This window comes from Rhopilema esculentum, chromosome 4 (assembly GCF_057945365.1).
Source record: "Rhopilema esculentum isolate cy_ngs chromosome 4, ASM5794536v1, whole genome shotgun sequence".
Classification (NCBI taxonomy): Eukaryota; Metazoa; Cnidaria; class Scyphozoa; order Rhizostomeae; family Rhizostomatidae; genus Rhopilema; species Rhopilema esculentum.
In genome coordinates, this window is record NC_142818.1 from 7,318,016 (window position 1) to 7,340,630 (window position 22,615).

General features: G+C 35.5%; 1 protein-coding gene and 1 long non-coding RNA gene across 2 annotated transcripts in view; one reads left to right on the plus strand and one right to left on the minus strand.

Moving 5' to 3' along the window:
* LOC135691087 (uncharacterized) overlaps positions 1 to 22,615 on the plus strand; it is a 52,730-nt gene that overhangs the window by 25,376 nt on the left and 4,739 nt on the right. The window contains exons 6-13 of the mRNA XM_065208839.2: positions 711 to 784; positions 6,164 to 6,273; positions 7,976 to 8,072; positions 8,420 to 8,493; positions 9,148 to 9,304; positions 10,535 to 10,688; positions 18,845 to 19,542; positions 21,571 to 21,687. Coding sequence (XP_065064911.2) covers positions 711 to 784; positions 6,164 to 6,273; positions 7,976 to 8,072; positions 8,420 to 8,493; positions 9,148 to 9,304; positions 10,535 to 10,688; positions 18,845 to 19,542; positions 21,571 to 21,687 — 1,481 coding nt within the window. The remainder of the gene's footprint in view (positions 1 to 710; positions 785 to 6,163; positions 6,274 to 7,975; positions 8,073 to 8,419; positions 8,494 to 9,147; positions 9,305 to 10,534; positions 10,689 to 18,844; positions 19,543 to 21,570; positions 21,688 to 22,615) is intronic.
* On the minus strand, positions 206 to 18,867 carry LOC135691093 (uncharacterized). Its single transcript, XR_010516727.2, has 3 exons — positions 17,321 to 18,867; positions 6,131 to 6,277; positions 206 to 3,344 (listed from the first exon to the last, which is right to left on the minus strand). It is a non-coding gene; the product is annotated as an uncharacterized LOC135691093 (long non-coding RNA).

Here is a 22,615-nt window from a genome sequence, read left to right on the forward strand (position 1 = left end):
ATACACAATCTACACAATCTACAACTGCAATCAAAATTGTAGCTTTGACTTTTTCTTTTGAAGTTGTTAAGTGTCTGGGACTCTTTTATAGAGGATAGCATAGCATGCCATATCCTAGATCCAAAAAAACATGCACTTTCAATACCATAACCTGTTGTTTTTGGTTTCGGTGCAAAAGTATTTCTGCAGCTTCGAAGGTGGTAAGGTACGTCTTTCAGAACGGAAATTTGTTTCATGAAACTAGGATTGAGATTGCTTTGAGTTTTAAAAACTTAGGTAGCAAACCAATTTGAAATTTCTCTAGTCAATCAATAGCTGAAGGGTTACAGCTCATTCGAACAGTATAAAAATAATTTAATATAGTGATTAATATAGAAAAATATAAAGAAGAGTTAATCGTCATAAGAAAGATATTTTCTTTTAGACTATGATTTTATAAAGCAATGACAACAGTTTGTTTAGATTATTGTGATTGATGTAATTACGACAGCCGCGTTTTTTTCTCAAATTAATGCTGGGCTGTGGAGATTTTGCAAAACGGTTAAGATATTATTTAGCAGCTCAGAATATCGGAATATCATAGCAATCCATCGTCTAATTATCAAACGCTTGTCACTGCAATATGATTACTACACGTGTCTTTGAGTCTGTCATCACAGTATCCTCTTTTAAATATATTTTGCCTATATTCTAATTTTTTTACTTTATAGGTTTTTCCATCGCAGTTACAAGCCAGATATGTTTATCTTTGCGAGCATTTCAAGTCAAGCTTCCAGCATGCGAGGTATGATTTCAAAAACTATTCAAGAATATGTAATAGTGTGGTTTAAAGGCAGTCTGTCCCCTCAATGGTTGGCTAATATGAACAATAGGTCTTCCCGCCTTAATGGATAACGGATTACGATGCTTGCTTTGGCTGGCCTAGCTGCGGTAGCGGACGACATTTGAAACTGTGAGCAAAAAGCTATGGCAAGAAGTTTTAATTACTGGAATTGAATGATGATAGTGGAAGCATTTTTTTCGCTGTTGACATATCTGTCGCAGAAACCAGACAGGGAGCCAAATTTTTCTAGCCTCAGCTTCACTGCAATGGAAACACAGCCATTTGATTCAAAAGCTCTGGAATCAAAGTTGTCTTTGATTGGTTTAAATCGTTTAATTATCGATCAAGCTCAACGGTGCATGAATTTTACTCCCGTGAAAGTAAAGTTGACCACAATAGGGGGCAGACTGCCTTTAAATCGTGTGAAATTGTTATTGATCTTTTTTAAACACCTTCTTTCTAATATAATTTTACGTATCATTTAATCTCTTTTCCTTTAATACATTTGTCTTTTTATACAATTTCTGAGATTTGTCAAGAGAAGGTCTTGCTCTGTTTGCGTAAGTCCTTCCAAAACTCTTTATTGCATAAAATATTTTGAGGTAAAAGTGAATCACCGCCCCTGATAAAGAATTGTTTTCTTTGCACATTGGTTTTTAATAACAAACCGATTGATGAACGATTGTCATTGTTCATTTCTTATGGATTTTTTCTATGCTATTTGCATATGTTGTATCGGTTGGTACGCAACACAAAGAATGAGACTGCCTGTTCTGCAAAATATTTCAAAATCAAGCTTTAATCCTCTCAGATTCTTTATTGAATCACCACATAGCACATACGGCAGAACGCTTCGCTGGTGTATCATGTAACTGTTTGGCCAGTTGACAGTGTTCAGGGTAGGGTGCTTGTGAAAAGGAATCTTCATTTTTCTCGCCTAAAATCACAGAAGACGATTTGATGGTTGTAACACCTAAGCCCCACAGTTGAATGAAGCGCATTAAATTTGTTTTTTTCAACGGATTTCCATCCTTTGATGAAATTACATAATCGTATCCCCAAAAAATTAAGACCAGTTTTATTTCTGTAACATAAGGAGGGTTTTGAAAAAGGAATTTTCAGAATTGTCCAAATTTTTGTCAGTCTTGAGAAGGCTGTATGCGGGATGCTCCTTAAATTTATGGCTATCTCTCTAAAGACATGACATTTATGAATAGGTTCATCTGATTCCGTGGTGTATGGCCCTATTTTGATTCTTTCTCGTACCATACTTTTCCCGGATCCTTGTTGATCTGTTAGGATTTTGTTTTCCGCGTGTATTTATGTTAACCGTTGCATTCTTCTTGATATCTGAATACGTTCCATCAGACACTGCAAACAAAGAGAAAAACAGAACAGCTGCACGTGGCTGAGCATGCTGCCTTACAATAATATTGACAAACACATTTCGTCCGTGTTCCCGCACTTATTTAACTAAGCAAATGTTCTCTTATCAATTAATAAGTCATCCATCATCAGTATCCAAATTTGATTTGTAAGACCCGGATCACTGATTTTTTTCATAACACAATTTTAGTTTCTAAGAACGAAATGGCTATATTCCTAATAGCCACGAGTTTACAGTTTACCCACCCCTCTGTAGAAGTCGAGGCTGTCGATTTGACAGAAAGAGTTCTGGTTCAAAGTTTTCGCTATCATCAACATGACTCTCTTCTTATAGCTATTTTTTTAAACTCTTTGGCAATAGAATAGATGATTTGGCAATAGAATTAAGACAGAATAGAATAGATCGCTCATAGCCAATAGATTGTTTTTCTTATTAAACTTCCTTTTTCATTTTCACTCAACTTTTTATGGGATTTATGTAGTAAAATTATTTTGGAAGTTGGATTACGGATCATGTTCCATAGCCCACATTTCACATTATCGTAGATTTTTCAAATGTTCGTGTATATTCTGTTTTGGGGCTCTATCAACTTAGTTTACTGAGCCGTTATCCATTCCTCGTCTTTCTTCCTGTCGAACCTTTGTGACTCTTATCTGTTATTTCCTATGGTTTTAAAGAGCAAATCACGTTATCATATCGGATGGATTGGCGGCAATATCTTTTTTGCGCTTTTTACAGTGTTATGTTCCTTCACCCGCCTGAATGAGGCTCCTATTTTTATGTACAATAGCCGAGACATCGTTTCCTTGATTTTTTTTTCAATTTGTTGTCATTTCCTTATGTATATAAATCATCGTATAACAGTTCAAAACACTAAAAATGTTACAGTACATTGCCTAATTAAAAGCAGGAAAAGAATCAAGCTTACGTGACACCCTACTTTAAATGATAGTTACAACTTAACTACTGTTTGCAATCAAAAGAAGCAGTTAATTTAAGAGGGTTTGATACAAAATAGCCAAGACCTCTGAATTATCTTTTCGTTGACATGATATGGCTAGCCAAAAAGTGTTTCTCAGTTGTAATAACACTCTGTGTAATCTCCATTGACGGACAGATCTTCATAGCGGACACCTACAAAAAAAGGATAAGAAATTTTGCTTAAAATGTTTTGTTTAAAGGCACTATGTCCCGTCAGTCAAACGTTCAGAGTTAACAATAGGCGTTTATGATCGAGAAAACATTGCGGATTAGCCTTACGTTGCCAGTGGGGAACGTAACAATAGGTCTGTTGTGTAGTTCAACCAATGGGAATTTAAATGACCAGCGAAATGCATCGGGATTCGGAACATAGTACCTTTAACGGTCAAAGCCTTATAGAAGTATTCTCAAGGTCAAGGACATCTCCCAACAATGAACGGAATCTCTGGTTCGAAAGGTGTCTTTTTCATGAATGTGCTACTGTAGATGGAAGCCGAGACTTTCAATGATTATGCCTTCATTACAGCAATAAAATGTGTTCTGAAATAAGTTTCTTGATATGGAATAGAGAAGAAACCTGATCTTAGCGTGCTTTGTAAACCAAAACCATTTTTTTCGAATCGATCAAGGCCTAGTGAATTAGGTTCCTCGTGTTACACTACTGACCTGATCTTGAACATTTCTGATAAAACAATTCGCTTCCAAGAACAGTTTCCCAGCTTTTGCGGTGGGGTGAAGGTTAGGCCGCAAAACGGTAACTGTACATCACCTTAATGACTATAAGACCCCTTTACGTAAAGCTGCATCGATAATCATATTTATGTCTTATTTAATTTTTCTCTCTTTGTTCGAAATCTTTAAATCACAGCTTATTTTAGCGATGTGCCAATCCGACAATACAAAAGAGCCGTCATGTTTGCATTGAGATATATTTCTGATTTAGAGTAATCCTTACTGATACTCCTATCAACATGTCGCTGTCTTTTGAGAATCGTCTTTGCAAACTTTCTGATCTCTAAGATAAACAGGGATCGTTTGCAAGGGATGAATTCAATCACCTTTGTCAGATGCAATCATTTTTGGATCGTATTATTTCTGCGTAATATTTTACAATGGATTAATGGGTGCCTATTGCCGGCGTGTGTAATTAAATTGCTAGGAAAAAGAGATACCGATATTCTTGATTATGTCAGTTTTCACTGTATCTGCTAATACAAGTCTACAGTTGATGTTCAATTTTGAAAACTGTTTACGGAAGAAAGGCAAAGTCCGTTCATAGATGGATCCATCAGGATCATAGAAATATACGACTTTTATAGTGATTAGCTGATTAATTAAAATATGTTAATGATAACATAAGAATGATAACTATGCTGATAGTTGTAAAGGAAGGCCCTTCTCTCTACAGATTCTTTTTCATGGCTATCTATGTTCTCAAAAATGGAATAATTCTTTTTGAATATTTTGTTGACCCAAAAATCTTACATTGAAAGAATATTTGTTTAAGAAATAGGAAAAATAACCAAAATGACATTTTAAGTATGTTTGCTTACATTAAACCAGAGTTTAAGACACAATTACTGACAAATGATGAATTTGTTAAGGTTTCTTTCTTAAACCTAGTAACATGTTGTTTATTATGGATGAAGTGCTTTACCAGGTAATTAATGCTTTTTGATGCTAAAATATTTTCAGAAAAGCATAGATTTGATCTGTACAGCCATTAGTTGACCATATAGATTACACAAGACATTTTGGTTTAAGGCAATCAAGTTTAGTATTCTAGAGAACTGCACAGGATCAATGCTATCTATTCTATTTCAGGATTCATTTACCTAAAAGCTTGTAAATGATAGCTTACTGCCCTTGAGGCAATCAAGATAAAAAGATTATTTGGCCGTCCTAAAACAGAATTTGTTATTCAATAAGAATTCCTGAAATTCTTACTCATGTAAAGAAAGATTATCTGATTGTTAGCTTGTAGAAACTTCTGTTAATCGCTTCCAAGGCAATATTTGCTACATTTCATAACACTGAAGGGTCCTAACGATACACACTAACTTTCATTGTGTTAGACCTCTATAGCTAATTGCCATGAAAATCTTGTCACTTAATACTAATTTCTATGAAAAGTTCAAATTATTTAAAGAGGCATTCACATGGATTGAAATTCTTAAATGAAAAGTGGAATTGTCATGAAATTTGATTTTCAACGGCATTCGATTTACTATAGCATTTTCTGTGTATAGAGGCACATTCAATCAAACACGATAGCTTTGTCTGCTCATTTCTGCAAATTTCAGCTTATGCTCAAAATAACGAATTTGGTTTGCACACCTGCTCAAATCTGTCTCTAACTTGGCGGCCATTATTTGATTTTTATGTCTTTTCTGCTACAGTCTACAGTCATTTTCAAAGCCATCCATCGAAAACTAGGCTTTGGAAAGTACTCCAAAAATCTCAAACATTTGCTCTAATGGAATACAACTAAAATATCGACACTAACTGCAATGGTTTTTTGAATTTCTGTGGTAAATAGAGTCAAAATTATTTCTTAGGCATAATTTTCGGTAAATTTTATATTTTAGTACATAAAAAAGTTCAAAACCTGTTACGGTTTATTTTACACCTCTCAGATTCGAAAATGACCTGATAATCTGTGAAGAGTAGCATGCTCCAAATCTTTTGTCACATTATGATACATAATCTGAATCACACAGCATTACTTTATTGATTCATCTTTTCGTGTTCTGGCGCACCTCTTTTATGGCACATCTTCTAGGGTCTATGCAAAATACAGCTACACCATTAGATCTTGTGGCGGTAGATATGCGATGTGGCTGAAACACATTCTTACGTAACATTGAATAGTATAAAATATTGGCAATGAGACTGAGGTCATTTGATATGAATTCTTGAAAATCATATTTTCTTCCTACCTTTATAAAACAGCTTGTGATGTCTTGTTACAGGTGAGAAATTTCTGCAGCCGTATTTCAGTACTAGAGAGATTTGCAGCGCGGTCTGACATGGTTATTGATGGTAGCATACTTGAAAACAATTCATGCATTCTTCTTCCGAGGTACCTTATAAGATAAAGTATAATATGATATAATCAAATTTGATATGATATACAGTCATATTATATAATATGATTTACAATAATATGATCTAAAATTAGGTTTAAAACTGTGATCAAATGAAATTTTACCAGAGTTAATTTCACGAGGGATGTTGTAGAATTTGATTTCGCTAGGGTTCTTATTATAGCTTGTTTGTATTATTCTCATTTGGGTGTCAATTGCCATGCTTCAGTTTGGTAATTAAGTCCTTATGTGCTTCTTTGATGCCATTGGGAAAAATAGAGAAAAAGGAGTTCTGTAGTTTGGGATTCTGCACGAAAGTGTGGTTCTCTTGACTCAGATGGGTGTAATTAATTGCTTTGGGTCGGGATGATCGTACTTATTTCGTATGCTGTTTCCACGCTCCCGTCCCTCCCTCCCTCCCTCCCTCCATCCCTCACTCACTCACTCACTCACTCACTCACTCACTCACTCACTCACTCACTCACTCACTCACTCACTCACTCACTCACTCCCTCCCTTCCTCACTCTCTCCCTCCCTCACTCCCTCCACCTCCCTCCCTCACTCCCTCCACCTCCCTCACTCCCTCCACCTCCCTCACTCCCTCCACCTCACTCCCTCCACCTCACTCCCTCCACCTCCCTCCCTCACTCCCTCCACCTCCCTCACTCCCTCCACCTCCCTCACTCCCTCCACCTCCCTCACTCCCTCCACCTCACTCCCTCCACCTCACTCCCTCCACCTCACTCCCTCCACCTCCCTCCCTCCCTCCCTCCCTCCCTCCCTCCCTCCCTCCCTCCCTCCCTCCCTCCCTCCCCTTTCGATATCAAGCGTAGTGTGTTTCTTCAAATCCTTGTTTATTCTTTTGTATTAGGCTAGGGCCTGTTTACATAAAGGAGCTTATTTCAAAGTTCTTGTTATTTTCCGTTTAGGAAAGACTAGGCCCCTTATTCATTCATGTTTTCTCTCGCCCTCTCAGGTAACTTAGGTATCTAAAGTAAGACTGGTGCATCGGCTCTATGGTTGGGAAATGTGAACTTCTCTTGTCCATTCCCTGCCCAGAACATTGAGCTGCTTGTACTTGAGTCTGTTAAGCTATATGAAAAGTTAGATTTTTTGTATCGGTTAGGTGAAGCAACTTGTGTCGATGCACCAACGGATATGATATGATATGATATGATATGATATGATATGATATGATATGATATGATATGATATGATATGATATGATATGATATGATATGATATGATATGATATGATATGATATGATATGATATGATATGATATGATATGATATGATATGATATGATATGATATGATATGATATGATATGATATGATATGATATGATATGATATGATATGATATGATATGATATGATATGATATGATATGATATGATATGATATGATATGATATGATATGATATGATATGATATGATATGATATGATATGATATGATATGATATGATATGATATGATATGATATGATATGATATGATATGATATGATATGATATGATATGATATGATATGATATGATATGATATGATATGATATGATATGATATGATATGATATGATATGATATGATATGATATGATATGATATGATATGATATGAAATTTAACAATCATGACTTTATTCACTTTGACACGAATGCAAAATTTGTAAAATCCTGTAATCTTCAAATTACTTCGCAGTACAAAACGTGGTTGGCTTGCATCAATAACGAAGAATATTCCAAATTCATCTCCATTTGAAGACTATTGCGATTTGCGCCAACATTGGAAGCTGATGGTAAGGTTTCAATGATAATAAACTGTAGAAATTTCAAGATCTTAGATATCCTTAGAAAATGATTAGACTTAAGAAAAAAGCTCTATAGGCTCTTTTTCTCATTTATTTGAATTCATTTTAGGAGGAAAGCCAGTTATGAAAGTATTATTTTGCATCTAGCCATTATTCTAGCCAGGAAATTACAATATTACCAAATCAATATTCTGTAATACGTAGATGAACCTTAAAATCAACTTGCCTAAATCTATGATGATTATGTGATAAGCTTTTACAAATTTCATGACTGTCCTTTTAGTAGGTGACTGTTTCATTTTTTTAAAGCAAGCCCATTTTCTTCATATTTCTAGTATGGCATACATTTGCCAGCAGAAGGATGCAGTGAATTTTACAACGTAGCTTCTTTTAGCGGTAAGATATACACGTATCCTTTCACAATGTAATGTCTCTATTTAACGTGACAATGCCCATTTCTCTCTCAATTATCGGTTAATGATCCTTATTGTTTCCTTTTAGGCATTCCATGTTTTTTCAGAGGTATTTCTTTTGAATCAAGCAGTAGATTGGTGTATATTTTACCTTGGTCTTAATTCAGTTCTTAGGCAATGATTTCATTTCTAATTCATACTGTCATCTGAACTTCTTTTCAACTATTCAATTTTTATTTTTTTTTCGTAAGCTCTTCATTTATGCTACTTCATTATTTTGCTCGAATGTTGCCACAATTTTACTCCTTTGGGGTACCTGAGCCCTTCCAATAGCGTAACTTTCCCGAAGTGAAGCAGCAAGACCTTGATACAAACCTTCTTTTAACTCTGTTTTTCCATTACCTTATATGCTTAAAATACCGCCACTTTCTGTTCATATTGCCTTCAGATTTATATTGTTTCTTTTAGCCTGCAGATGCTCTAAAACGCTTGAGAATTTGCCATTTTGATTCCAACAGCTCGAATTCTGTTTTAGAGGTCTTAGCCGAGGTTTAGTTGGTTACCTTTAAGATTTTAGCAACAGATGAGCGTAATAAAAACCTCTATAAAAGTAATTTCATATTAAGATTTCTCTTAACCCGTTATTCAAGATACCCATCTTACTGTATTAGGAGCTGCGAACCAGTGATTTTCTCTCGATGTAACAATGAAGATATTATGCAATCTTTTATGCGAGACTTTGTGCAGCGTATGCCATCATTCTGTGGTATACAGGCAAGATTTAGTAGCAGTACACTTTTTCCAGTGGTAAGGCTTATATATTAAAACATATTCTAATTGAAGACATTTCAGTTACAAGATTTAATGCCATTGATACATCGGCTTGGATATTGACCAACGATATTGCTTAATCAGAGATCCAACTCCGGGGGGAGGGGGTGGTTGTGCCTTCAGTCACTCTCCAAGTCAATTTAATCAGCTTTGGAAAACATAAGTATAACAACTCAAGGGAAAAACGTCAATTTCTTGTCTTCACTGCTAGCGTGGGGGGGGGGGAGGACTTGAAAGATACAGCTAACCAGCAAAGACATAGATGAGTGCAATCATGCTCATATTTTTCATTTTTCTACCTCTCTACCTCTCATCACCATTTAACCTCTCAAGATATAATTGAGGGGCTTGTCAAACCCCCTAAACCCTTCCGTCAGATTCACCCAAGTCTTGTAGAGCCATGATTGTATTTTAATTTTTTCATATTCAGCCTGGAAATTTGCACATGTCTTAGTCACATTAGCGATGTGCCCACTTTGACTGTTGGTACCTGAATCAAACAAATACCAAAGACAGGCCAAAATCTTTCACTATAATGTCATCCTTATTCTGTACTTATCAATTTTGATAATAAGCATCTTCAGTTTATTTTTGAATTCTTGAGGTTAACTGGGTAGTTCAAAACGTATTATATGGCTTTGACAGGAGACAAACTTCAAAACTTCAAAACTTACCATTGTAACGAAATAAAGAATTTAGGGTTGCAGGCTACAGCTAAAACGTAGTCTTCATATCTCATAGCTGCTTTGGTATTACATGATGCAGTATATTTCCAAAGTGTAGAGCAGAAAGTGCTTAGACAAAGAACTGTATAGGGTTTTTTAAAATAAACAATGATATTATTGTATTTTCTTAGCTATTTAGATTAAAAGAGGCCCTTTAAGTTTTGAAGGAGGCTTATGAAAAGAATTTGATATCCATCCACACAATTTGAGAATCAATAAGGCTCTTTCGTACACTTATGGGCTCCATAAAAAATTGAGCTGCAAATATCCACAAAAAATACATTCTATCCACTAGCTATGCATTAGACGTATATAGAAGTTTCACTGTTTGTATTAAATTTCATTTTCAATTTCAAGTCTTAGTCTGGGAGATGAATTGCTAATTAATTAACAGTACTATTACCAAGACGTTTCTGTTAAACCAAAAGAACGAATTCGTAGCCAACCGGTTTTTGTTGATATTCTTAATCCTCCATTTAAGGTTGCTCTTTGTGAGGCCAAGAAAAGCAAACACTTTTTAAGTACCAAAGCAAAGCTCAAACAGTTTAATCGTTTGGATCTTCCTGGATACAACAATACAAGCACTACAAAAACAAATATTGATGCTATTAATCGACAAGAATCTGATCCTCGAGGTAAGCACACATCTCCTCCACTTTGAATGCTTCTATTTGATCCATCATGTTCATTGGGATATGATATTTATGATGATTGCAGTGAAAACCATAGTATCTTTGTTGCACCATTGAACCATTAAAAAAACTAACAGTACAAAGCTTTTTCAGGAATGGTAATTAATTTCGCCTGTGACTCTTTTCATTTTTCTCCCACTTTTCTAGCATTTCCTAGAAAAGTGCGAATTTAATAGGGGGTTTAAATTTTCCTTTTTTTATCTTGAAACCTTTCTAGAAAAAATGATATACAAGCATCATTTAGAAGTTGGAAATTGTACTCAAACATTTCAAATTGACTTTTTACATTGAGTGTCAGTTTCAAAGTTTGAGAGGGTGAAAGGGTGGTGAGAAAATGACAAACAGATTAATGATTAACCCTAATATATAAAATTAACTTGCTATCGGCAACATGCTTTCACAAACGACTTAAACAAAGAAAAACAAATAGCAAATTTACTACTCTGCTGTCAAACTATGAATGTTTCAGCACTTAATTTTTCTAATCATGACGCTGCAGTCAGGGAAAATAATAACGTGAAAATCGAGAAGGCGGTTAGAATCTTTTCTGAGCCATTTTTGAGCAGTCTTTGCTTCTCATCCAGCTTGTTACTCACCCTACTTGGTTACGCACAATATTCCTTTTGACAATTTTTTAAGATTGCGCATATTTGCACCTATTTTGAATCATAGAGGTTGAGACATAAAATATAAAAAAGTTAAAAAAACGGTCTAAAAAGTCATAAAATATCAGATAATGTCTGAAAGTTGAATGGAAATTATACCCAGATGCCGATCGGAAGTTGTGCGAGCAGAGGAATGGTGCGTTTGATTGGTTCCTTGTTTTTGACCAATCGGAGGCCGCTAGTCGTTCACATAGAGATTTCTTAGCTATTCAAGAGCTTGTTTAAACAACCAGCCTACTATTGAAGTTAAATTAAACTCTGTTTTGCTTGATACTACAATATTTTCTATAAATTTCAATCCTCTTTTATATACCAAAGCCATTAATTTTGAATGTCTTAGGAGAATGAACCTTTAGCAAGAAGTTTGTTTTCAACGGCCTTGAATCTATTTTATCTGCCTTTCAACGGCCTTGAATCTAGTTTTCTAGGCATTACTCCCAAATTGTAGCTGATATCAGGTCGAATTGCCAAGTCTCCTACGTGCAGTTGCCAGCAGCTTCCTTCACGTTTGATATAAACCGTGACCTGGTGCTTGTAGAAGCTCCATGCTTGTGGTTGCAGAGAGCTCGCTACGGTTTCGAAAGTCAAATTTTGTTTTCAGACGTCAGCTCACAGTTATTTTCAAATTAGGTGTTCAACTGGCCCGTTTTTATTCGAAAAAGTGACCAATTTAGCAAGTTTTTGCAGTCACTTGCTTTTCAACTTGGAAAACGTGGCGCCTCGTTAGATATTATCAAGAATAGAATTAAGAACGAATTGTTTCAAATCAAAATAAGTGTGACTGTTCATAATAAGGATGATGGGAGATAACAAGGGAAAGAGCCGCTCCATATTATCAGCAAAAGCCTTCATACTGTGGCTGTTTATATTCGTAACCTTAGCTTGACCTAAACGATTCATGTGAATTAGTTTGCTGATTTCTTCAAACTTGTCCGAGAACAGCGCCCCGACGGCCAAACGATTGTAATATTACTACAATGTTTTGCCAAGCCAAATGCTTTTACTCGAGACACTGTTTTCGGTTATGGCTTTTGCTGTAGAAGTTGGCAAAGTTTTTACCCATTTTTTAATCAAATTGTAAAGAAACAAACGCCCCGCTACGTTGCTCAGAATCATCAAAAGAGAGAAATTGTTGTGTAATTCATAGAAGACTGCATTGTAGCTTGTTTCTGTAACGTGTCCCACATTTGTTTTTTGTTTTCTGCAATAAAGATTCATTCCCTTGATTGTTTCAAGCCATTAGAAAATTACAAACAAAACGCAAGCTCTTTCAACCCAGTATTAACAACGTCTGTCAAGCCAGTAGTAGGCCGGGAAAAATATCGGGAAATTTTATGGTTGTTAAAGCCAATACGAGTGTTTCTATAGGTCTAACAGCAGATATAAATTTGCGGTCTTTGCATACAATCGTTTCCTTACCAAAGTTTGGTTGCTTGTGAATCCTAGCATAGCCAGAAATGATAACCAAACTTTTTTACATATTTAACTTTAAAATTTGTTTATTCTATTAAATATAAACAGTAAAGTGAAAGCTTTTTAAGACGTTTAAAGCAATCCACTCGTCTCATAAAAGTGTTTCCGATACACAAATGTCTTAGCGATAGCTCTTAAAAACTACTTAGCGATGACTCTACAACTCTTCTTCGTTCGTTTTGTTTTTGATTATCGTTACAACGTAGTCTTCGAGGTTCTCGAGATCCTCTTGATAAGGCTGCTCCGTTACAAATAGGTTAACTGCATCTTCATAGCGGCTTGAAGAACATCATAATTTATGACGCAATCCCGATTAAAGAATTTGACAATTTTTGAGAAAATTTCGCAATAAGAAGAACTGTCCGTTTTGCAATAGAGGCAATGGAGGCTGGTATATTTATTTAAATTTCCGCGATGTTAATCTGAAGTAGTCATGTTTGAACCTTTCAATCGATGTATGAACCATTTTTGGAGCGCCGCCTATACATGATGATCAGGTCGCACAGAAAAGCCGAATATGAGTGGAATCAGATCGGCATTTACGTCAGGAGTGCCATACGCTGATCTAGATTTAGAAAGAGAGAGAGAGAGAGAGAGAGAGAGAGAGAGAGAGAGAGAGAGAGAGAGAGCGGGGGGGGGGGTAGTAATGGATCTATTTGTCAATGGCTACTGTGCAAAAGGACTAAAACAAAGTATTTGTCTTTTTTTGGGTGCAGAACAGGGTTGAGCTGCCCAGTTTGTAGAGCAACAAAGTATACTGTCGCTGGTCACAGGTTCGATTCCTGCCATGCGTGTCAATGGCTCACACTTCTCTTTGTATATATGCATTGCTGATACGGGTAAAGTTAAGGCTGCATCTTATATACGATCACGAGTAAGAAGGAGCTATATACGTACTGCTCTCCCTCAAAAGAAAAAGACTCATATGGTCCAAGACTTACAGTTGACCAGGTGCCCTGAAGAATCAGAAATGGTCCGTAATGATTTCAGCAAATGAGGCTGAACTTTTCACATCAAAAGTCCCTTCAATTTTGTAGCTCAAAATTAAATGCTAGAATAAATCATTGGAAAATTGAATTTATTTAGTTTGTCTACTGTCAAAACTAGTATCTAGATTTTTAATCTTTTTCCATCAGATTATTTTAGTTTTAAAGAAATTTGACAGAAAACCGGTACTGCAAAAAAGTAGGGTTGCCTTTGAATTCATCAGACAATGTAATTTAAAAAAATTTACGACTAAATATCAATTCAATGTACTTTACAGATTGGTTTTATTTTTACAGATAAGTTTTCACAATACACAAACCCTGCAAATTAGGCAAGCTAGAACTGAAATTTTAAGTATCTAATTTGTATTCAACCGTTAGATTGGTTGATCATGCTACATTTAGCGCAAGATAAAGGAAACTTTATTCGATGATGTTAATGAGTCGTGTAAAATCTTCACCTGTGTTGGTAGTAAAGACTTCATTTCTTGAACTTAAGATAAGCACAAGAAGCAAGGCGATCGTACATTTTGCAAAAGGAGATTTTAAAATCACACATTTTCGTGACAACAGATATAGATTTAAACAACTTCAGTTAATAGATGCAAAGGACACATGTTTCCCTGCAACTTTGAGGCTACCAATTTCTTCTTTCAATGGGCAATTTAACACGATAAACAGCTGGTGAGATCAATTATTAGAAAGAAGATAAAGATGACAGATTTTACTTTCCCTTTAGGCCAGGCCTGTCTTCAGAAGGAAAGGTAATCGCCGTTGGTGACATGAATAGCGATTTGCTACACGCAGAAAATTTGCGAAAAATGTTTTTACGATTGGTTATTTCCTAAACCTCCACTACGTAAATAATCAAGTCAAATCTCGGCACCTTTAAAGAGTCTTAAATAAATAGCGATTCTCTAAAAAGATACTCTTTTGCTAAAACTGTGTTGAAAACAGTTGATGAGAAACCGACCAAAATGTTGTTGTCAATAATCTGGTATCAGTTTGATGTAACATTTAATGCTACTTATCATTCCGATCAACCATCAGTACACACGCATTTTTGATAACATACCATCTATATGAAACAAAGCCCCAAGGTAACCAAAAGACCAAGAAACCCTAGAACTGATGCATCTCGACCTTAGGAAACTGCTTAAAAATTCTTCTGTAAGTGAGTCGTTAGGAATTATTATTTCAAACCATTTGGGTGCTCAAATGTTTTAAAATCTTCAGCATTTGGTATACAAGAAACTTTCCTACGGCAGAGATCCTTTTTTCCTTTTGGATTTCGAGAGTGGTTGGGTTTCAGCTAATCATGTTTCTCTTGGTTGATATTCTGATAGTGAAAGTATCCCTTAAATATTGAAATGAAATATTAACCGTCCTTTTAAATCCAGAGTCAAATAACCTTATTTTCAAACTAATGTCAACAATTTTGATAACACTATTTTCTTCTCTTCCTAGCATCTCAGGTCTTCCCTTATACAGAGCTTTGCTATCAGCCCCCGTGGCCTTTTCTTAACATAATAAACCTAAAATTTTGTTGCTACAATACGTTCATTACACAAAAAGTCTTTGCAGAGTACAATACCGATCAATTTATTACGAAATATTTTGCTATAATTCTTGTCTAGGATATGCAATATTTTTCAGCTCATTTTAGTTTCATAAATTTTTGCATATTCCTTTATATTTTCCAAAAAATAAACCTGTAGAATTTCTATTTCTTTCCTTAAATTATTCACACGAACGTTGCTCTTATTCCATCCTTTTCATCCAGGAACTTTTGAAAATAAGATTCAAAAGCTATTTAGAAAGAACTTCAAAGCGCAAGTTTCGGGAAACAATTACTGTGCGGCAAATTTCTTTCTTTTCCACGGATTTCTCTGTCTAAAACAATTAAGTGCCAGTTTAGTACACTCTGAAACTATGTAATTTCATGAAATTCCAAAAGCCACGCTTGTCCAGACTGTTTAATTTGTTTCTCGCCGCTTAAAGGGCACCATAATTGTAATTTAAGAATTTAAGTGAATAACGGAATTTTCACCCTGTCCACTTGCAGCCAAGCAAAAAAGCACATAATGTTAAGAAGACAAGCGACCAACTTCTTAAAGCTAAATATTTCCTTTAGCAAATCAAACCCAAATGAGATATATCGCATCAGTGTTGGAATTAGAGAATTTCCTAGAGAAATAAAATTGTAACAATAGAGATACAGGATCTATAAGATGTTTTTAACCACAAACGGTCAAGGTGATCCGCCCATGACTGTATTGTTGGTCAGAACAGACCCATTTTTAAATAGACGATTTACTTTGGCGTGACAGCTGACAACGAAGTTGCCGCATTCACACAATTTTAACAAATCATTTCAGGAATGATGTGACAACTGGACTAGGGAGCCTGCATTCGAGAAGGGCAACCTGGGGAAGCCCCGGGAAAGAGAGCAAAACAAACAATGAAGTGAAGAAAATTCCCCTATTTCGCAAAGCCAAGAGGGCTGCTGCTCCGCTGCACAAATCCACCCCGCTCCCCCCTCCCCTTACTGGTGCTGGGGACTTTGAACTGGAATCTGCTTGCTTTGAGTGACCATACGTAGAGATCATGGTATCTTGTGGTGAAAAGAAGCGTGGGGCGATTCGCGAGATTTCTTGCATTTTTTTCAATGGTAACGCCACTCCAGGGAGGGAGCGATTGATTGCCAGCGATACGTGGATATCATCCGATGGCCTCAATTAGAGTTAATGCTACACTTCAAAACATTGGCTGTAGCTTTCAATCATTCGTACTGAAAATTTTGTGGCATAGTAGGGTGGGTGGGCGAGGCTGACGAAAATTTTTGTTGGAATTAGTGCCGATTCCCAGATTTGCCGACAAAAGTGGCATTCCGAATTCTGTTTCTGGTGAATTCTTGAATCCATTTTAACACCTCTGAAATATCCATGCAAGCAAAAACACTACTATTTACAACAATCGAGCGTTGACAGAATCATGAAAGTTGTTGCTTTTTATATGTTTTTACCTTGACTGGCAAATTGATGCTGTTTCATTACTTAATGAAATTGTTTTAAAGTTTTCAGCTAAATCAAAATTTTTGATAACTCTATCAATAAAAGTTATCTTTAGTACAGAGTTAAGATAACTATCAACTAGTTAACTACGGGAGAATGCGATAAAGTGCACAAACAACAGCAGTAAGAAACGCATTGTAACTCGAAAATGACGCAACGCGATTCTGCCATATAAATGACACAAACAAAGCAGAAACAGTAGATGCTTCATGATGAAAATTAATGAGAACAAGACGAATGACGAATGAATAACAGCATTTGATCCCTAAAACATTCAGGAAAATGGTGCTTGTGGAGATGGATAAATCTTAAAAGAATGACATTTAACAGTAACATGCAGTTAGTGATAGTATCCCACTGGAACCAGTCAAACTTACCACATATCTCTTTGTCCTTGTAGCTTCCAGAAAACAGCTGGAGCATGCTATTTGGATTTCTGTTCGCCTTTTGACGACAATAAATCGCTTGTGTTTAGTTATCAAACCGATCTAGCAATTAGAAGGTCCGGAAAGGGAATTTCTGAAAAGAGTCATCAAATGATATGAGGCTTAATGTTTTGGAGTAGAGAGTAAGACAGAATATAAAATGGCAAAACATTTAATGCAATACTTTGAACAATAATTTCCTTGTGACGAGAGTTCAGTTTCTATTAAAAGTACAAAGTATTTTATTTCAATTTCAATCAAAATATTTACTTCTAATTGCAGCAAACTGATAACACTCACATTATCTATTGTAACTATTATATTGCATTGTAACTGTAGACAAGAAACTCACCATATCAATGGCGTCCTTCCAATAGGACTTTTGCATGACTTTAAATATATATGTTTTCACTTAAGAGTGCTAAGAAGGAGTCGTTAAGATTTTGACGACGTTTTTTGCTGTTTTTCTGTTGTCGGTTAAAAGTGCAAGGGTCATTGTCAGTAATGCAACTACTGTGAATGATGGATTTTATGGATGTTGGATTTAACCAGTCTTCAAAAACTGTACACTATTCAATACACACATTGGAACAAATTACACCAAGCTGAACGTATATATCAGCCTGGTTGCTCAAATTTGTAGCATTCAGTTTTCTGTCTCCCCGACCAACCCTTTGACAAAAGTATTTTTGTTTAAATGAAAAATTGCTACAATCTTAGAATTATTACATCCAAATGGAGCCCAAGATCAAATATAGTGTAGCCACAATCTAAATTTTAGTTCCATACCCAAACAGATGCGTTTCAGTTGTTCAACTACACACTACAAACCAGCAGGTGATAGATTAAGACTTACTGTAGACACATGTTGATGCAATAAAGAAAATGGTTTTTAACAATCTCAAAAAGTTCAAAGAAATAAATTTTCGCTCCTAAATGGCGTCTAGCGTTTCTAATAGGTGGTGACAGTTTTGTCTGATGTAGTTGGATTAGATTTAGACAAAGCAGCCCAAACCATTAATAGCAATGATCTACCCTTGAAACATTGTTTAGTCGAGCTCATAGTTTGCTACTTAAAAACAGTATAGTAAATTTCCTATAAATCAAATAGTAAATTTTATTTGTACGTTGTGCTTATTGGTACCAGTGTCGTGATTAGAATATTTTTCAATCGTTTGCTCTCTCATATTCCATGTCATTGAAGAGTTAAGGATTCATTTCTACAAAAGCAAATTATCATAAAGATAGACTTTGCTTCATTGATGGTGGCTCTTTTTTATAAAGCAACTTAATAAAGGAGCCTACACTGACATTTTAGAACGAATTTATTTTCCGAAACAAAGCAGTCTGCCTTGGTTGGATAAAGCACCTACTCTATGTGACCCATGCAGATTTCTTTTCGTATCTTGATATTACGAGTTTTTGTACTTGGGGTGTGTAATTTTTCCATTAGAATTGTCAATGTTTTTATTGTAGCTCCAAAGAGAGTCACGGAGTCTAAAGGAGACAGAATTGTTCCGTGTTTTGGAAATATTTCACGGGTCGGTGTTGAATCGAAGGAGAAAGAACATGTAAAGGTTCATGATCAAAGAAGAGACATTAAATTAAGCGAAGAGATTAAAGAAAAACATGTAGTTCGCAAGATGTGTGGGATAACTCATCGAGTTGATTCTGTGCAGAAAAATACTGCGGCCCAAAGAAAGAATGGTGAATTAGCAGCAAGTTTTGTCAGCATTAAAGATAAACTGGCCTACTGTCTCGATAGAGAGAAGTGGAAAAGTAGCAATCAGGATCTTGCTTGTAGGAAGGTGCATCAGACTGGCAAGGGTCTTTTAAGTAAATACAGTACCTCTTCTAAGCAAATTTTGATATCTGATAAAAGTTTTGATAGTTTGCAACAACGAAAGAGAAAGCTTTCTGAAAATTCAACCCAAAGAGAGCATTCCATGGCACTTACAAAATTCCCTGCGGTTCAACGATGTCATCACAAGATATCTGAGAAAATTATTCCATCAACTATCAATGCTGCCCCTCAAACAGACAGAAGAATGTTGGCCATAAAATTAGCACATGAAGTTCTTTTGCAAGCTAAATATTCCGATGATACCGTAATGGTGTCCTCCTGTGGCAATGAAGAGTCTTCGGTTGAAGAAGAGGCTGCTCCGATAATGAGTGTAAGTTTAGACGTAATTTGGCTAACATAAAAAATACCATGGCTGATACAACAATATTTCAAACGGCGCCGTTTCATATTTTATGAAAATTTTCGGTGAAATCATCGGTGAAATCGCACAAATTTATTTAGCGACTGCCTGGCAACAACTGCTCCTTTATCTTGCTACCAATGCTTGATCCAGTTTTTACAAGAAAAATTTTGTGATTACTGCTAAGAGGCTATGGGTTTCATCAGCTCCCCAGGCTCTTTGTGGCAAAATTTTAAAAGAGTATCAAATCTCCTTGCTGTCAGCATTATGGTTTCGTTGTTAAATATGCAAATTAAATCATGGGTTTTTTTCTACTCAATAAGTGTAAATTTGTTGCAACTAGCTGTATAGTTTCTCCAATTCAGACACGGGGATAAGCTAAGGTTGTTTTTTCTTAACTAGGTCCTAGAAAAAACGCTGATTCATATGATTTGGGCCATCAGGCTTTTTGTTACATTTCTTACCTTGACGCGGGTCATTTGTTTGTGGCATTCTAATTTGACCAAAACATGTGAAAAATTCAGTTCTTTGAAATAACAAGACCTGACAATTTCAAAAGAATGACCGAAGATTTTGTTTTTGTCTTTCTTTGATAAATAGTTTCCTTCGTGTCCATTTTTTTTAGTTTCAAAAATATAATTTTTTAGTAATAGCGCAAAAGAAGATAAAGAGACATTCCCAGAAAACTTTTTTTCTTTCATTCAAAATGTTATTCAAAGTTGTAGATGTAGTGTTTTTAAAGAATTTCTCTTTATATTTCACTTCCGTTATTTATAACAATAATAGATATCGGAGAATGAATTTTCGCTACTACTCTCAGACAATCAAGCAACACTTTCATCAAAAGCACGGAGAATAAATTTGTCAGAAGCACAAATTGCTCGCACCATCTCCTATGTTATTGCACAACAGAACTTGCTGCATGGCTTGGTCTGCTACTTCTCGAGTAAATTTTATCAGCAAATGGAAATAATACAATGCACTTTACATAAACTTCTCTTTGTTGGCACCGTGAAAGCTACCAGATGTGCAACTGCCAGTCTCCGTATCACATCTTCCTGCGCTGTCAAACATGTTTCAGGCAAATTTAGCTGGCTGTGCCTATTTTCATATTTTCCTTTCCTTTGTTACTGAGAGACAGCTAACACTTCGCGAAGTCATCTGAAATTTTCTTTAATAGTTACAGGAAGAGTAGAGGAGTTATGAAAGTGAACTGAAAACAACCGTCGTACAACGAATTGAGAACACTGCCAGCTGTCAGGCGCGCATGTTCTCCAGCATTTTTGCATTTATTCAATGAGCAGCTGTTTTTTTGCTAGAAATTTTCATTATCTCCTTCTTTTTTCTCGTCAAAAAGAACCATCTGGTTTTGCAAAAAGCTTTCTCTCACAATTCATTTCTACTTTTAGATTTTGGTGATAATTGCTTTTAAAAATCTAATTGCTGCATCGTACTGAATAAGACCATTGACACGTACGATCAAATTGAACTTCCCGGTTGATATAAGGATAAGATACATTATTCTTCTTCAGAATCTCTTCAGTAGAAAACTCTTAAACAGAGGAGGGATGGCCCTAACACTTGGAGGGATGACTACACAAATTGTACATGTAATATCAACGTGCCTCTTCCTTATCTAAAATACTGCCTGCATAACTTGAAATTTTTTTTGCATGCATGGCTCCTTTGGAGTCGAGAGCTAGAATAAGGTAGAGAGTTTTCAAGCTGTCTAATTCTAGCGTTAGTGCCATTGTTAATTGCCCTTTCTGCAAGAAATGTAAAATCTGGAGCTTTATGGTCAATAAAACTGATGATATAATGTTTTAAAGTGTAAAGCAAAACTGAAGACAAAAAAATTCAAACTTATGTTTGAAAAGTTGCTTAATTAAGAACTCTAGAAAAACAAATAACAATCCACCAAAGTTGCCGATCCAAATCCAGCGAAGGATGAATTCATTCAACTCTATTAATCATTCTCTCATTTTTTATCTTATATAGCGAAATCTCATCGCTGAAAAAGATCTTGCCAGTAAAGTAAAGAGCCCAAACACCCCAAAACAACAGTCGAATTCAAGAAAATCAAAGGAAATCAATGGCCTTATGCATTTAAACGATGTAAGTAACTTATCTGTTTTATGAACCCAACGCCTAATGTATTAAATCAATGTTTTTTAACTATCTTTATAGCTTCGTGACAGGGTTTATTTCTTTACACAAGGTACTACAATGCTAATACACAGTATATAACGGAGAGGGATTGTTGTAGTAAGAACTTTATCGGAAACCCGAGTAAGGCACATCACGTATGCACTCTCGCTGGCATTGTGCGGCCTACTTGTGTTAAGTGCATACATTTCGGGCTTCTCTATAACTTGAACCAAAGCTGCAAATAAAAAAACTATCTTCTCTACCGTAAAATTTTAGAATTTCATTGCCAAATTCGGTATTAGAAAGATATTAGAAAAATATTGCAATCTTTGGATCGCAGCTCACATCAAATTTTGACCAACATGCTGTTTTTTCTTCGAAGGGCGTTTAAAATATTTTATTGCTTTATCAAATTCTCCATTTGAAAAAACAAATTTTAGATCACTGATTTTGTTGGTGTTTTTTATTTTGTACGAAATTGTAAACATACTGTTATTGTTAATAGAGCAGTGATATAGACCCACGGAAGCTTATGGTGCGAACCTTTGATTGCCTTAGGGTAGAAACGTCAAGACTATTATTATCTGCTTTTGGTCAACAACGAATAAAGATAGTCAAGATCTTGATATGTCACAATTATCTGTTTGTCACCATAAGCTGTTTTCTTTTAGTAAGAGCAATTATCTCAGATGCTAGGTCACTTTCTTTTGTCTTCAAATATTCTTCTGATGTTAAACTCTCAGTTTCCGCATTTTAGTGCCATTTTTCAAAAATCCTTCTACTTAGCAACAGAATTATTGGACTAATCGAAAAGGGCAAAAATGCCGGTTGATTTTCTATCCACATTGGTAAAAACGTAATAAATGTTTCCAATTCTTTGGTTTCATAATTTAAA